Source organism: Drosophila albomicans, chromosome 2R (genome assembly GCF_009650485.2).
Source record: "Drosophila albomicans strain 15112-1751.03 chromosome 2R, ASM965048v2, whole genome shotgun sequence".
Taxonomy (NCBI): domain Eukaryota; kingdom Metazoa; phylum Arthropoda; class Insecta; order Diptera; family Drosophilidae; genus Drosophila; species Drosophila albomicans.
The window spans coordinates 24,613,872-24,631,771 of record NC_047631.2 but is presented as its reverse complement, the minus strand read 5'-3'; the positions used below and the strand labels follow the sequence as shown (position 1 = coordinate 24,631,771).

The following is a 17,900-nucleotide window of genomic DNA, read 5'->3' as shown; positions in this document are numbered from 1 at the left end:
GTATAGTGTATCATTCTTACTTGTTTTCTATTCTTTTTACATTTTTAATTTTTTATTAAAAAATGTACTTAAGAGTTCAAGACTAATAAACATAGAATTAAATATTCAAAATCTGAAGATAATTCCTTAAACATATTTTCCTTTATGTGCATTTTAAAATTAATTTATTAAAATTAAAAATATGTAGAAAGTCATATCTTTAGTGTGCATAACATAATCTTAATTTCTGCCAGTGCTGCTCGCCATAGAAGTTTCAGAGTTGACTCCTCAGCTGCTGAATTGAACTTCTCAGTCCGCTGCTGGTTGCATGTTTGTCATGTTGTCTGTGTTGGCAGCTTTAATGAATGGCAGAAAGTCACACACGAGAGCATGTTTGCCAATGTTTTGTCAATGGAGCTGCTGCTCCTGATGTTGCTGCTGCTTCCGCATTATCGAGCTACCTTTCCCAGGGGCAAGTTCTTACCTCTGTTTTTCCTTCTCTTTCCTTTTTTTTTGTTGTTTAACTTTGTAGCGCACTTTTATGCGCTGCTTTTATTATAATGAAGTGAATGCTGCACGAACGATATTGACGCTCCCTCAGCTTTTCCAGCTTTGCCAGCTGGATACCAGAGGAGCAGCTGCTCGTCTTTCAACTGCCTCCTCCGGGTTCTCTCGTTCTTGTTTGCTAACTAACTGCTGTCTGTTGCCCGCCGCCTGCTGACTGGTTGCATTTTTAATTACTTCGAGTTTGGCTGAGGCGTTTGTCAGAGTCTTTGATGAGTATGGGGAGGCGAGGACACACACACAGGATAAACAGGAAGCGACTGGCAGCTTAATTAGGAGGAAATACTTGTGGACATAAAATGTAGCCGCAATTTACACGCTTTGAATTTGTTGCACAATTTAACAGTGTTCGCTGTTCTCCTTCGCTCTGCAGTTTATTAATTAAACGCATTGCTTTTAATTATGCTAATCAAATTAAAATTGTCATAATCATATTAGAATTAATTTTTAAATAAATTGCAATTCATGGCACGTATTTTGTGGCAACATTGCTCGATTGTTGTGCAACAACACAATCACAAATTTAAATGCATTTCCCTAAAACATAGGCTTGGCATTTGTCATTACTGCCAAAAGCTGGGGCGAGGCGAGTCAATTAACCCCGCCCCCGCTCCACGCCTCCCTTAAAAGTGAAATTATGTCACGTTTTGCTTCACTGATCGAACCGATTTCACAGTGATTAGCTGTGCGTCATGCGTGGCCAAATGGGGCGTGGCATTCCCATTCTCTCACTCTCGCTTATTAATGCTCCTCCAACGATTTGAGACTAATTAATGCATTCGCCAAAATGGTAACTGAAATTGTCGAAATCGTGATGTCAATCAACGACCAACCAAAAATAATCATTACATGTGTAAAATAATTGCAAATTCATGCGGTTAAACGCATAGAACAGTGGCATAATATGCTTTTAATGAGCCCATTAAGCTAGCAACGAATACAACAGTGATAATGTCAATAGTTGAAAGGTTTTTGAAATAATCTAATTATGCTTAAAAAGATCTGATATGAGTTAACATAGCTATTTGATTATATCGTGTTATGTGCTTTCAAATAAACTTATTCAAACTTTCAAATATTAAATATTGTATTTCAATTATAGCTTGAACGATTTAGAATAAAGGAAAACAATACGGTATTATTTTAAAAACATACAAATGAATATACTGCAAAAGGAATGAAATATACCAAGGGCTTTATTTGGTATATTGCCAGAGTACTTCAATAAAATATACCACATTGTCAGTGAAACCAAAGTTTTCCCCATATTTCTTAAATAACTTTTGAAAATTTGTATCTGTTCGCAATCAAGATTTCAGGAATTATAAATATGATACTATGATTGTTATTGAATGAACAAAACTTAAGCAGTTAACAGAACTAGTATTTTTCTTTTAGAACATTTTAGAACTCTCTTATTCTACCGTGCATTCTTCAATCGTTGCTTAAATCTAGTCAAATTTAAAACTTTATATCGAACCTAATCAGATTAGTCAAAATTTGCAAAGCAAACGCAGTTTTGTATTTTCGAAAATAATTTCCAGTAATTTAAGATAAATATTTATGGTTGTTTGGCAACCATTTTTTTGAGCGCCACATTTTCTAGGGTATTTATGAGATTTTGTTTTGTTGATTTTTGGCTATGCATCGCTGAGGATATGCAGCATGAAATTGTTATTAATAATTCAGCGCATAAAGTGGCGATCGAGTGAAAGAGATAGCTATAGCTACAATGGCTTAGTGCGCTGATTTAAAGCAAACACATCGCGTGGCCTAGGCAACCAAAAAGCACCGAGAGGGGCGGGACGGAAAGAGGGAAATATGTTTGATGCCAACACTCTGAGGGGATTTGCTGGTAGGTTGCACGATGATGATGAATGCTGCATGCCACATGCACGCATATGTTGCATGGCAAAGTGTGCGCAAATATTTGCAAATTGTTGCAAGTGACGCCAAAAAATGTATAAAATATTTATTTAGCCGTCACAAAAAATAATAACTATATACGTTACACATCGAATTGGCTGTCACACAAAAACATATATTGGTCACATGTGGTGGATCGGTCATAGGTCAAATGTTAAGGCCAACAACAGAAAAAAGTCGAAATCATGGCACTGACAAATAATTTCATTACAAGGACAGAGTGGAGTGAATTAAGTTGGGTCAACAGCGAAATGCGTTCTGCGGCCAGCGCGAAAAGTAAGAATTATGCATTCGCCGCGTCGGCGGCAACTTGTCCTGCGGGCTCCTCTGTTGGAGTCACATTCTCCTCCTTACCTGCGACTGCAGCAGTCAAGCATAATAAATTATTCCCACTGCGCGTTCAAGTCCGAGTCGGAGTCGGAGTTGGAGATGGAGTCGAAGGCAGAGTCAGAGTCCGTGTCCTGCTGCGTTCCAAACGAAAAAAAAGGTGCAAAATGGGACGAAGAAAAATGCGATGAGAAAATCGAATGAAAATAAAAAAGAGAAGCGAAGCGAAGGCAACCACAAATGGGGAGGGTAGGGGCAACAGGCAACGAGCAGTCGAGCATGAAAACAGCGTGCCGCTTGCATCCTGCTGTTGCTGTTGCTGCTGCTGTTGCCATTGCCACTGTGGCTGTTGCCGCTGGGGCAGTCAACGGTATAATTTCTCATATACATGTCACGCGCCCCAACGAACCGTGCCAAATGTGTTGAGACACTTCCTAGGGTTCGGGGTGTAAGCTCCATGTGCTGGTCAGTGAAGTCGTTCTCCCTCTCTCTCTCACTCTGTGAATGTGCCTCTCTCTCACCCTCTGCGACTCCTTCCCTCTCTTCTTCTCTGCCTGCAGCAACGTTGCTTGTTTGTTGCTTGTTTTTAACGGCAGCAACAACTTTCAAAACTGCTGCAGCATTGCACGACTTGCGAATACCTTTTGCCATTCAAAAAAAAAGTCAACTTTAGCCGTTAGCTTTAGCCTATTATACCCCATGCTAAGCGCACGTTCATGCGCAGCCAACAATGAGTCTTAAACTTAATACAAAGTTTTATACGTCGCATTGCATAAAACACAAAATATGTTCAACTGAGAGTTAAACCGAGAACGAGACACACACACATTGCTGCACTCGCCAGGATATGGACGGACGCTTGTTATTGCCCAGCTTTCTCAGTTGGTTTCTACATGTGTCCAGGGTGAACGTGCGTGCCAAGCAACGACAACGACAACAGTAACATAATAACAACAACAACATGATTCTAACTTGAAAGTCCTTATCCATAGTTTTCGAGTTGTACACAGAGTCCTTGAGTTGTGTTCGGCTGTTATCCTGCTACTTCTCCATCTCCATCTCCACCTCCATCTCCTTCTCTCACCTCGTCGCACACATTTAGCCACGCCGCGTGTGTGTGTGTGTGTTTAAGCTGGTGTGGAGCTTATTTATGGCAGCTTTAACTCCCATTGGACACATTTCAATGCATTTGCAAAGAGCTCCGAAGACTTATGCAGCCTCAAAAGTATATTATTTAAGTGTTAGCTGCTTCAGCTATAAAATACTACATACTATATGCGCGAAGCATGTCTTAAATTTGTTATGACGACAGACTTTTATTCCAAGATCCATTACTAAACTTTAGCCAAGTTTCTGCTATGATCATTCACTTGGTTAAACCTTTAACACTCTTGATACAATTTGCCAAACAAAGAGAGACTTTTATTCAAAGTTCTATTATTCACCTTTAGCTATATTCGTTCACTTGCTTAAGTGAATGAACACTCTTGATACAATTTGACAAACTAAACACAACAATTTGTTATTACGAGAGACTTTTATTCGATGATCTATTATTAACCTTAGCTATATTCATTCACTTCTTAAACCTTTAACACTCTTGATACAATTTGCATTCTAAACACATAATCTTTCTGCTCATAAATATCACTCATTGCTAAATTAAACAATCTGCTCTCTTTATCATTTCAGGTATGTAACGTACAGAGACACACAACATCAATTCCATTATTTTTGAGGCCATCTGTAAGTCTAAGCACAAAAATTGAATTTGGCTGCAGCAGCAAAAGGAAAAAAAAAAGAAGGGAAACAACTTGAACAGAATGTCAGGCAATAAATTAACGCAAATTATTATTAATGAGTGAACATTTATCGCCTTCAACACACACACACACACACATATACACGCACAGAGTCAGCTTTTCCCTTGCCCAATTGTGGCGACAAATTGTCGACAAGTGCAAATGTCGCACATACGGCCAAAGACTGTGTGAGAGAAATGGCAAATGGTGAGAGAGAATTGCCAGAGATTTGGGATTGGGCTACATTCACTGATTAATTGCAATTTGATGCTAAAAATTGCGCGGCATTTGGCCAGCGAAAAGGGAAAAAGAAGTTCTTGAAAGACAGCTAACATGATGCAGAGTAAAAACTACAACGAATTTAAGACATTTTGCTTTGTAGCTTTAAGCGGTTTTTGTCCGGGTTCAATGACCTGCGAAAGTGCACAATATATAATATGTGTTCGTGTTTTAATGCCCAAAAATAGTAAATATATAAGTTTGCAGAAACATAACAATTTTTATGCATGTAGCTTTTATGACAAGTCCGCAGCAAGATAAGTCTTTGACTACACTGTGAGAAAATGTTCAAGAAAAGTTTTTAATGAAAGCAATAAAAGAGCTCAGCATTTAGTAAACCAATTTTAAGTTACATTTGAATTACAATTTTTAATTTGTATCATCAATGAAATATTCTAAATTTTCAAGCTAGTTTTTTCGCTTTATCACCTTCGATTTCTCTCTGTGCACTTCCCAGCCACGTCTTCTAAGCCATCATGTTCACATGCATGGCATGTTGCGGCCAAGTGTTGACAGTTTTGTGCCAAGTTTGGAGCCCCCAATACAGGCGCCAGCATTAAGGCCTAGTCCCAAAAAGACCTGCTCAGCCAGTTGCTATGGCCACCACCTTCAATAGTTGTTGAGTTTTAGCCGCTTGCCTCTGCCTCTGCCTTTTCTTTCCGCAGGGCTATTAAATTTTCGTGTCTGCTGAAAATGCTTAAAATTTGATGTGTTCTTTGGCGCCTGGCTGAATTTTCTGTGGATTGCAGAAGCGGCGTCATAGTTTTCCGGCCATCAAGCTTACGGCTTTCATGTTCGTTGGTCCAATCAAAACAGCTTGACAACATTTCATCAATAAACGGGAGATGAGGCAACATCGTCCGGACAGTTGGCTGTGCTTTAATGTTGCATGAGCCATACGCCGACTTTTGTGGGTTAAGCAAACTTTTTGTTACCGTCGCCACGCAACGCAACGCACAACGTAAACGCCTGATGCCAGTCGCACAACTTTTATGTATCAGTGTGTGTATGGACATGAGTGTTAGTGTTAGTATGTGTGCATGTGTGTGTGTTGCTGGGGTGTAAAAACAGTGGCATGTTTGCCAAAGCTAATGACAATAGCAGCGCCCTCGGTTTGAATTTCAAGCCTTTGGCCCGAGCTGCTCACATAATGAGCTCAATGAGCTGCACGTGATTGGCCCTTGGGGCACGTTCTGTTGCTGTTGTTGTTGTTGTTCTTGCTGTTGCCAGTGTCAGCCCTTAAAGCGTGCTCCTTCTTCAACTCAACGGCAGCTGCGCGTGCCTTAAAGTTGTCGCAAGAACACACAAACAAAAAAACTGCAACCAATTTCAAGTTTATTTACCTACGACGAGTTGCAACTCAAAGCGCCAAGCCAAGCCACGCCCCGTCAACGAGTTAACATTTGTATGTGTGTAAGAGTTTTTTTTGGTGTTACCTTTGCTGCCTTTTATTCCCGTTTTCCGTGCTCGTTTGGTCGAGTGGCAACCGCCAATTTCCATATGGCAAACCTTTGAATATTGCAGTGGCTGTGGCAGAGCCTTCAAATGTCGTTGGCCGCCGTCGCTGCTGCAGACAAATACAATTTGAATTTACCTCTTTCACAATTTCTACCCTACTCCTTCCCCGACTGAGCCACAGTATAGTTGCAAAATTACACGGCAGGCAGCAGCAGAAGAACTGCACAAAACTGCAAAAAAAAAGAAAACGCAAAACATTTCCTGATCGAATCAAAGCACTACTCTGAGGCCAGCAGAAAGCAAAACAACCAAACATAAAACTGCAACAGCATATGACAGAAAGATAGAGTAACAGAGAAAGAGAGAGGGAAGTATAGAGCGGGACAGCGACTGACACTGAAGTTGATGGGTTAATGCCATTAGACGGCATTGATTTGATTGGCGTTGATTGGAAAAATGCCAGGCAGGCTGCCAGCAGGCAAGCACTCTACACGAACGACACACGGCGATATGATGATGATGGCTGGCTGTCGGGCGGGCGCCAACAGTGCGTATGCGTAATGCCTGTAAAGTCAGTTTGTCATGCATAAATGCATTTCCGAGAGTGCAATAAAATATTTTCGTTAAAAAAACGTAGAAAAACACACATCTCCACATTCGCACGCACAGCAAAATGAATTCAATGAACTGCAAATTTAATAGAGATTTATATGGCGAGAAGTTGCATAAATTGGCTAAGTTTAGCAGTTTTTTAATGCTTGTTAGATTTGCAAATATTTAGAAATATTTTTAGCAGCTGCTTCAATTCTAGTAATTAATAATAAAAACGAATTTCCTATTCCTACTTTGACACTCATTTCTACAGCTGACAAACTTGTCTAAAATTTGTTCGACTACTTTAAAGTACCTTTAAAGTTGCCATTACTCTCTTTGACAGACAAAATTTTCGCAAAATAACTCGATTTGAAACATTAACATTCCAGTTGAGCTGTAAATGTATACGAACATATTTTATTTATAAATCGGCGCAAAAATTCAATAATATATTTTGTATATTAACAACTTTGTGCGAAGAGAACTTCAATACTTCAAAGAGGGCTGCTGACTGCGAGTTATGAAATATCCCATCAATTATTTACAAAGCATTTCACATTGCCCTTTTTCGAGGCACTGCGTTGCGTATACGCAACGTTGTCGCCAATACATTTCAATTTAGCACATTTATAGTTGTACAACGAGTATTGCTGACAAACGCTTATTGTGTGTGATTCATGATTCAGATTCAAACATCAATCGTGTGTAATACTCATAAAAGTGCCTTGCTAGAAGAAAATTCATTTGTTTCGGCCTCTTGGCCAAGCAAAGGACAAGAACGTGTAACCAATGACTACCTTTTGAGTTATTGCCAAGTGATTGATCTCGTTGGAGTGTAAGAAATATTTTCTATTTCATTTCTTACACATTTCATTCTCTACACTTTGATAAAAACTTGTCTCAGTTATGATCTAATATGATATGATATGCGTTGCAACAACTGAGCGTGCGTTGATAGCATTTTTGACACGTTTCTCGTACCCTCAGTAACAAAAACTTTGACACGAAAAGTTAACACACAGCTTACGTTGTCGTTTTTGTTGATATTTTTTTGTGTCTTAGAAGTCCCCCAAAACAGCAGCAGCAGCTGCTTTTGCTGTAAAAATTGTTAGACAAAAGCCAATAATGCAAGTAACTGCAGCAAGTTGCAGCTGCTGTTGCTTTGGCTGTTTGGTGGCATCCATCGTTGCCGTTGCTGACGTCTTTTTATGCAGCCTTTTGCATTGATGTCCTTCGGCCACAAGCAAAGCAATGCATAAAAACGCACCGAGGGACGCAACTCAAAAAAAGGAAAAAGAAAAAAGAAAATAAACACGAAAGCAAAGTGTGATAAATGTTATGGAAGACACCTCGTAAAAAGTCGTGATGTCTAGAAGGGTATATATGCAAAATGGCGACAGCTTCGCTGGATAAGTGCAATTTAGAATTTTGCTGTAGAGTTGTAAAGCAGCAACTAAGCTAAGTGCAATGTAAGCAAATGTTGGTCTTAAAGCAGTTCGACAACTTTGTCAATACAGCTGAGTCTCTGAATGACAACAAAGTAAAGTCTATTCTGCAATATTTGTAATTCGAAGTTGATATTAGTATATCAAGCATACGCCATGTTGAAGCTTCAATTAAAAATAATTATTATTTAAAGTATTTTTACTAGAAACTGCGCTATTCCTAGGAGAGACATTCATTCCTATATTACATTCATTCGTTACTATATTAAGCATACGCCATGTTGATTATAAGAATATCACATATATTATGCATTTATTTTAAGTCCTGCTTTAATTCAAATACAATATTTTTGAAGTAGTTAAGCTGCAAACAAAGTTTTTTTATAAAGAAATATTGTAGCTAAGCTTTAGCATTCAATTTCATGTATTCAAGTAAGCTTTGGTATATCAATATTTAAGAACTTCACTTTAACCTCACCCATTACATAATTCTAGCTTTGTATTTCTCACTTCTCTTAATTAAAATCATCTGCAAGGTATTTGCTCACTTATCATTTGCATTTATCACCCATCGCATTGTTTTTGCCGCTTTAGCTGTCAATTCGTTTTCCCCCATTTTTCGTTGCATACTTCAAGGCGGCGCCTTGAGCTGCTGCTGTTGCTGTTGATGCTGTGTTGTGTTGTTTTCTGTGTGTTGTGCTGTGTTTTGCTGTCTGTCAGTCGCATCAGAGCGAAATCCACTTCAATGGCCCAACACTTTTGACATGCAACTGACTGACTGACGCCTCTCTGTGTGTTGCTATTGTTGCGACTGCTGCTGCCTCCGTTGCTTCGTTGTTGTTGCTGCTGCATTGTCAGTCATTTGGCTTTGGTTATGTTGTTCGCCTCGTTTGGCAATGTTCAACGATTTAGAGAAAAGATTTACTGCAACTTAATTTAGCATCGTAGCAAGCCCAGAGCCAAGGCACCTCCTTTGAGAAAGCTCATATTATTGATGAGCCGCACCGTTGGCCAGGCGATTGTGGCACGTGACTGCAAAAAGAGGCTGCCATAGGAGGCTGCTTGCCAAAAGCGCCACAAAAATTTGTGCAATAAGCCAGAAATTGCACAAAAATCAAGTCAACAATTGGCCAAAGGCACAGCAGCAGCAATGCAGTTTAAAATGCTGTTGACGTTGGCAAAAAGGCTTCACACAATTTTCAAGTTTGTTTGGCAAGCCGAAAACTTCTGACTTCTTCTTGGGGCCTTTTTTGAGGCCAGGCACGTGCCTGTCAGTTGAGAGGCAGTTTTTGGCGCCTGCAGCTGCGAAACAGAGAAATATGGGTCGCATTTGCTTTTTGCTCGATGAACACAAAATGATTTCTTGACTTGGTTAGCTGCATCATTCTTTCTCTCCACTTGATGTGGCTGATTTAATTTCGAGTTCATTTTTGGCAGACACAAATCGCAAAATAAATCGAAGACACACACAGAGAGATAGAGAGAGAGACACATTGCTTGCAGCTTATAACTGATAAGAACGAGTTGCTTACATTCGGTTCAAGTGTCTGCTTTTGAATTGTGTCCTGGCGGCATGATAAAGCCCCCAAAAGCCCGCTCAAAGCCAAAGCGTCGTCGTCGGCTTCGGCAGCAGCGGCAGAAAACAATAAAAATTGTTACAAAATGTCGCTTCAAGATAAACGTGCAGAGGCACATTTTGAATGAAGGGAAGGGGAGACCACAACCAAAAGCACGTTGGGTGATAAAAAAAAAAAAAATGGCTGCACATAAAAAGGGATGGCGAACGATAAAATGCGACAAAACCAACAAACAAATCTTCACTTGCAAGCGGAAAGGAAATCACAGCGAGTTATCCTTGAGGGTTAGACACAGGCAGTCAGACAGACAGACAGACAGAGAGAAAAAGCTCGAGGCAGCAGCAGCTGAGATAGCGCATACCAAAAGCGACAATCAGACATATGAAAAATGTCTTTATCTGCTTGTGGACTCTGTGAGTAGTTTAAAGTAGTAGTTGCGCCTTTTGTCAGCCAAGGATTTGCAGTTTCTTTCGCCGAGAATTGTTTTCGCATTAAGCTCTGTGTGTGGGATTCTGTTGATAACTGTCTTCGGAAAGGATAACGAAGTGCTTATATACAGAAATCAGCTAAAAGCTGCGTAATACAAATATTACATGACAATTTCATTTTGCGTTTTATAAAAGCGTAAAAAAAGGCTAAGCATTTTCTTTAAACTTTTATTAAAGGATACTTCAGAGTTTATCATACTTTTTATTATAACTTTCAATAAAGTTTATTATTGAAGTGTCAACATTTCATACAGAAATCAACTGAAAGCTTCGTAATACAAATATTACACGACAATTTTAATATTCGTTTTATATGAACGTAATAAAATATAGGCACTTTTTTTAAGTTTTATTAGAGAATAAACAAAATAATTCAGAGTTTATCATACTTTTTATTTGAGCTTTAAATCAAATTTATTATTGGCTGATCTAGCAACTCAACCTAAATTTCAACCATATTATTAGCTGCCGCATGGAACTGTCAATATTTCATATTTCATGCTGCATTCGACATAATTCTGCAACATTTTCTTAGCCACTGCTGTCAATTTCTTTTCCACTGTTATTTTCGCAATGTCTGAGTTTGCTTTCTTTCTTATTTCGCAGTTTCATTCTTTTCGACATTTTTGCGGTGCAAGTTTTCGCACTTTGCTTTCTGCTACAGTTTCAGTTGCAGTTGCAGTTGCCACAAATTAGGTAAACTTTTTTGCAAAACACTATTTTGCTGTTGTGGCAACTTTATTAGTTGGCAGCTGGCAGACGGCCAACTGGAAAAATGTTCAAAAGTGACTTTAAGGATTTCAGTGCGCTTAAAGCGAAACTATTAATAGCAGTCTTTAGGCTGCGTTTGACCCCCGAGCACAATGGCATTCGTCGCTCTCTCTCTCACACTTGACGATAATTACCAGCGATTTTCACACTCACTTGAGTTGCCATCGATGCGCACACACACACATACATACAGAGTAAGTGCGGCGGCTTAATTCTAGCCGTGTCACTCACAATTAGCCGCATGGCTAAAAATAAGAATAGCCAAGTGGAGGATGAAGGACGAAAGCAACAGTAGCAGCAGCAAACGCAGCTGACAATCTGCCTGCTCACTGTCAATGAGTGCGACTGACTTGGGGCTAAAGCGGGTTTGACAGCGTGTGACAATACACACACACTAGCACACACACAAACACTTAAGCACACACATACATATGCATAGAGCTCTGTCTCTCTGTAGTCCTTTTTTCCCACTTGGTCATTGGTAATGCTTGCAGAGTAAACGAGCTGTGGAAAGAGATAGAGTCAGCAGCCGCTTAGCATACAATATACCCTGTAATATAGTGGAGCAAAGGTTGCTCAGTAGGACAGGTAATGACAACCATGAAAGTAGGAAAGGAAAGTACAGTAGAAGAATGCTTACATGTACTATAAAAGCAAAGCAAAGAAAGGTATTTAATTTGAGAGAATTCTACAAAAGAAATTACATTGAATTGCAAAACATTTCTAGATTCAACTGTTATAAAAGTCTAAACAAAAAGTAAGGTACAAAATTTATAGGGTATCTCTGCTGCATCTACTCATTGTGTCTGCTTTAGCTACTGCGTCCTGCTGAGGACAGACACACTTGGACACAGCGCTTAGAGTGTCCTTCAGTCTATTTGGATACTTTGCATTTTCTGCGTTTTGCTTTTTCAATGGTTGTTCTTGTTCTTCTCGTTGTTGTTGTTGTTGTTGGCTTCCGTTGCTAAATGTGCTCTATTTTTATGCGAGGCTACACACACTCCCACACAATGCCACTTTGGCTAATGAAATGCAAACGCTGCTGTAAAAAATACGTTCTCTCTATGTGTGTGTGTGAGTATGATTTTCAAAATAGCTACAAAGCTTAAAAAAAAAACAACAACAACAACAGAAGCTCACTGACTATAACTGCCATATTAATATTTATGCATTGTGTTAGCAGCAGTCTAATGAATGCTGGGCAGCAAAGAGAGAGAGAGAGAGAGAGAGAGAGAGAGAGAACTTGGCTAACAACAACTTGGCCACAAGCATAGATAGCAAAAATGTTTAGCAAGAAAATCCAAGAAAATGCATGTTTGTTGGCTCTTGTTGAAATATTAAATTTGTGGCATAAGCAAAATCGCATTAATTTAAAGTTCAACGAAATTTAAAACAACTTCAAGAGAAGTGCAACTTTAAATCAAATTTAAGGAAAAGACAAAGATGGAAGCTACAGTGGAGTGTGCTCGACAGAGAGATACACGCTATCTATTTTTAATGTAAGCAAAACAGAGCGGTATTCATTTTAAAATATACTACAAAATACTAAAAATATACCGAATGTTATAATTGGTATATTTATTATATTTATTTATATTAGAGGGTAAAGCAAAACAGAGTGGTATAAAATTTTAAAAATACCAAATTAAATACTACAAAAATACTAAACTATAACCAGGGATGTAATTGGTATATTGATATAGTACTATATTCAAAATATACCATAGAGTGCAAATGTATGTCCCAAAATATATTAGATGGTCGGTCTAAGCAACTAAGACCCGATTGGACAGACAGATAGACAGACACAGACAGACATATCGTGTGTGCTTTTGACGCTGATCAAAAATATATATCCTTTATAGGTAGATACCTCCTTCTGTCTGTGACAAACATTTCCTAGAGGCACAAAGTTATTATACCCTTCTTACCTTTTGGATAACGGGTATAAAATCGAGAATTTTAACTAACAATTTCATTACAAAATTTGCTGCAATTACTTCAATCAATATTATTATTAATTATGGCAACTGTCATAGTCGCATATTTTAGTTGTTTTCGCACCTCTTTTTTTTTGTCCATTTCTTTGCTTCGCTTCCACTTGAACTCTTTGGGAAAACTGTCTCTGACTTGCCTAACTGATTGCTTAATTTAATGAAAAATATTTGCCATGGCAACACCGTGACAGACAGGGTTGAGAGGAAGGGCATTTATCAAAGTTTTTCGAGACCAGTTAGCGTTACTTTAATTGCACAGAGTTTGACACGCCCTGGCCCAAAACTTTTGCAATGAAGGTAAATAAAGTAAGGTGCTGATGAAATGAAATGTTTTTTAGAGCCAACGTCTGGACTTTGGCTTCACAAAAATTTGTTCGGTACACAATTTTGCGCAATTTGATTTGCAAATTGAAATGTGTTGTCATTGGGCAGAGAGAACTGACGCCATTCCACTTCCGTCGACAAGAGTCTTTAACGATTTTAATTAGCATTTTCGTGGTCGTTGGTTGATTTTATTCATAAATCGAAATTGAAGCAAATGCTGAGGAGAAAAACAATTGAAAAAGTAGTAAATGTTTTGGATGAGTGACTAATTGATACTCTAACGATTAAATTGCAAATAAAAATGGAATATTAAACAATTCCAACTTGCAATTCGATATTCATGCTAAAATATATATTTTAACAGCAGAGTATTCATCATAAATTATAATAAAATTTCACAGCTATGTGCGCAATGCATATGCTCGCTTTTTTTAAATTAATTAATATTAATTACTTTGCTTTTTCTGTTGTGGGTCAGCATAAAACAGAAAAACATATTGTAGTTTCTCTTTTTTTTTTGCGAATAGTTTTAACAATTGAGTTAAATGAAAATCTTTACAGAGTAAACGACAAATATTTGGCTTTCATTTGAAATGCATGCAACTGTAATTAACAAATGCGTTTCAAGTGCATTACCAAATTCATTGAATTGTGGCAACTCCATCACAAAAAAAAAGAGAAACAAATTGCTGAATTTAATGAAGCTGTCAGCGACAGTTTTCACTTAAAGCAAACGGCGACATTTTTTTTTTTTTTTGCGGGATTCGCATTCATCTTTCTCTCTCAATGGGGTGTTAATACAATTGAGTTTCATTGCACAAATATCGGCACAAACAAGCGCGTAATTGAGTCTGGCTTCCCCTTCTGCCAATATCATCTCTTCCCCTTTCCCATCCCTCTCTCGTTGTCTCCTAGAACTTTTCGATCAAGTTAAATGTGCTGCACAGAGGCAGAGGCAAATCAAACAGCATAAAATGCAAAGGGCCAAATACAAATTAAGCGACAGTCGGGCCAAAAAATTGCAAAAGGTGTTGTTTGGCAACTGCCAGCAACAACAACAACAACAACTACAAAAACAACTGCATCGGGTACAACGTCAACTACATCCGGAAAAAGTAACAAGCGCAGCAATTCAATAAAAAAACGAATGTTTAAATACACTATAAAAAAATGTAAGACCATCAATTAACATGGCAAATATTTGCAGTTTTTATGCGCATAACTACAAAAGAACTAAAAAATTATAGTCGAAATATTCAAATTATAAAAACTGCAAAGGTAATTGATGTTCAAAATATTTTACTGCAATGAAAGCACTTCAATTTATTTTGGATTCTCATCTTTCAACGCTCAATTAAATTAGAAAAAAACAAAATTCCAAATATTTTACAGAACTACTTGAATTTATTGAATCACTTTAATATAGTTTTGTATTTTTTATAATCAACAACACTAAATTCAAATTTACTAATTTTATTTAGTGAAGAAAATTCAAATAAACAAATATTCCACTATTATTTATATAATTTTTCTAAGCTAAACTTATTTAATTTTTATAATTTAGTATAACATTGCTTTTGTAATAGTTTCTATAGCAAAAGTCTAATATTTTTATTGCAAAAATTTGCCACAAGCATTAAAACTTCATTCGATCCCCTGATTCCGTTCAAAGTTTTCTTTGCGCAAAAAGTACAAGCACAATCCCTGGGAATGCGTTACAAAATAACTGTCAAATTCCCAGTAGCCTAATAAAAGTTATTCAAACAGCAACACCAACAACTGCCAGCGACGACAGCAATGAAACAGTTGTGCTCCTCTTGACTCCACTGTACAGTGTGTAGACCCCACTGTACCATCAGTCGCATATTGCGCTCTGTCAATAGACATCAAAAATGAAAATTGTAATGCGAACATTTTGGGTAGACGACAACGAGAACGTCGGCGACAGCGAGCAGCCAATGTCATCGTCATTCAGTCATCCACTCCCAGTGAGTGTGTGTGTGTGTTTGTGTGAGGATAGCGCATCCTTTGGCAGTTGCCCCGCCCGTTTGTTGTTTTTTGTGCAACAGCAGCACACAGAACTCACACAGGAGTCAGCACAGCAACATTACTCCCGTTTGGCCACACACCATCAGGAGCAGGAGCAGAGTGAATGGCTGGCAGCCAACGTTTGCATTGGTAGCTTGGTAGTTGGCCATATTGACAGCAGCAAATTCATTAATGTCAGACCAAACAGACAGCGTTCAGGTATTGGCTTTTGGGTGTATGGTCCCGCGACTCTCTCTCGCTCTCTCGCTCTCTCTCTACCTGTCTCAGTCTGTTGCCCCGCAGAAAAGCAATAATGCAAGTTTATTTCTGGACGCGAAAATTTGCGCGCCATTGTTAAACGGTTTGGCTGGACAAGCCAAAGAGACACAACGACGACAGCAAGGTGGAGATAGTTAGTGAGGGAGAACAGGGAAGAAGTAGAGGGGAGCTGGGCTGTGAGTTATCGTCGACAGGAACAAGGACAATAGCCGTAATGAAGTGACAGCTTTATTGACAAATAAATTCTGTTTACCAACACTCAGCGAAGCGTCGACGACGACGACGACGTCGACAAACAAAACAAACACGCGCCAATAAAACTAAAGCGTAAAAAATACTCTCTAAAAAAAGAATTCGAGAAGCTGAAGTAGAAGCAGCAGCTACAAATAATAACAACTAACAACTGCAGTGGCCAATTGTGCAATTTGCTTTGATCTCTGGCAATAAAATAAATTGCGTAAATATAACAAAATGTCAAAACGGTTCCCCAATGAACAAACCCTGACTAGTAGTTGACAGCAGCTTCATTTGGCATTCAAATCAAGCCGGACAACTAGATGGATAAGGACGGACAACGAAACCAAAGTTAGACTGGCAAATGTGGCAGTGGCTGTGGCTGTGGCAACTGCTGCAGCGGCAACTGCAACAATGCGGCAGCCACATAAATTATGCAACAAATGTGCAGATTAAACACAAAATACCAAAGCACTTAAAATGCCCGAATAATCAATGCAGTCGCCAACACAACAGGGACATGGTTATGCCAACGAGAGAGAGAGAGGAGAATTGAGGACTGGGAAATATAAGAGACACAGAGAGAGACTTGTCATTAGCCAAGCATCTTGCAGACAATTATAATTGTTTAAATATTTAAACACAATCAAATTAAAAGCGTTGACAATGAGCTGACATAAGAAGAGCACACAATACTATAACTTTGATATTGATATAGATTATGTAAATACATGCTAAATATTTATTGTGTCAACTTGCCAGAATAAATAATCCTTGTGCAGTGTGAGACAAAGTAATAATAAATGTGCAAATTGTGCAAAGTAAGAATATTTTCGATTAGAAATTTCTTTTCTATTTGCGCACACAACTTTCAATTATTCAGCATTTGTGTGTTTTCTAATGCGAATTTAATATGCTATGAAATACCTTCTCAATTTAGAGTGACTCGGTGCTGAAAATTTATTCGGCATTAAAATTGCAGAGTGCACAAAATATAAAATGAATGATGTGTCTCCCCTAGTTAGTTAACATGACAACAGTCCATAAAATTTGTGACAGATCATTATACAGTTAGTGATATATATGTTATCCTTGGGCGTGTAAATAACATTTATAAATATTTTAATAACGCATTTATTTGTGTGAGTTTTGGGATAATGTGTAATATTTTCGTGTGTGTCTGTTCCAGTTGTTTGTTTTGTCAACTGACAAGCTGGATGATAATTGGTCGGGTTTCAATTATTCACAAATGTTTTGTGGTGAATCGCAAAATTGCGAAATATATGTGAAATGTGAATTGTTTTTGGCAGTAGTAGCCAACACAACATTATTGTCCTCAGTGACCGGTTTATAAATAATAAATAAGCACAAATGTTTGTGACAATTGTCATGCAATTTTATTGTTTTCGTTGTTGATGCTGGCAAACTAATTATCAACAATCAACACAAAACGCATTCAGCAATTTGTTGTACAAATACAAATTACAAAACACAAACAACAAACAATCATGCAAAAAATACACGAAATAAAAATGTTTTGCTCAATGCCCCAATAAGTATGCTATGGATAATGCAACAAATCATTACAGCTGCCGCATCACATTGAACTGCTGTGTAAATAGAAAAGCAACGAGATAAAGAGAGTGAGAGGGAGAGCGAGTGTTGTCAAGTGTCTCGGCGCAGTTTTCACTTAACCATCAAGTGTTTTGGCCGATTGAAAGCGAATCGCATTCCAAAAGCCGCAGCGCCAGCATCATTTATTTAAGAGCCTCACAACGCGTTGCCAACAAAGGGAGAGCGAGAGAGAGAATGTGAGGAAAAGGGACTT

At 38.3% G+C, this 17,900-nt stretch overlaps 1 protein-coding gene across 1 annotated transcript in view; it reads left to right on the top strand.

Moving 5' to 3' along the window:
* The window catches only part of LOC117575147 (protein couch potato), a 68,690-nt gene that overhangs the window by 30,821 nt on the left and 19,969 nt on the right, over window positions 1-17,900 (top strand). Inside the window, 1 exon segment of the mRNA XM_052006887.1 lies at window positions 4,489-4,542. Within this exon segment, the coding sequence (XP_051862847.1) occupies window positions 4,489-4,542 (54 nt within the window).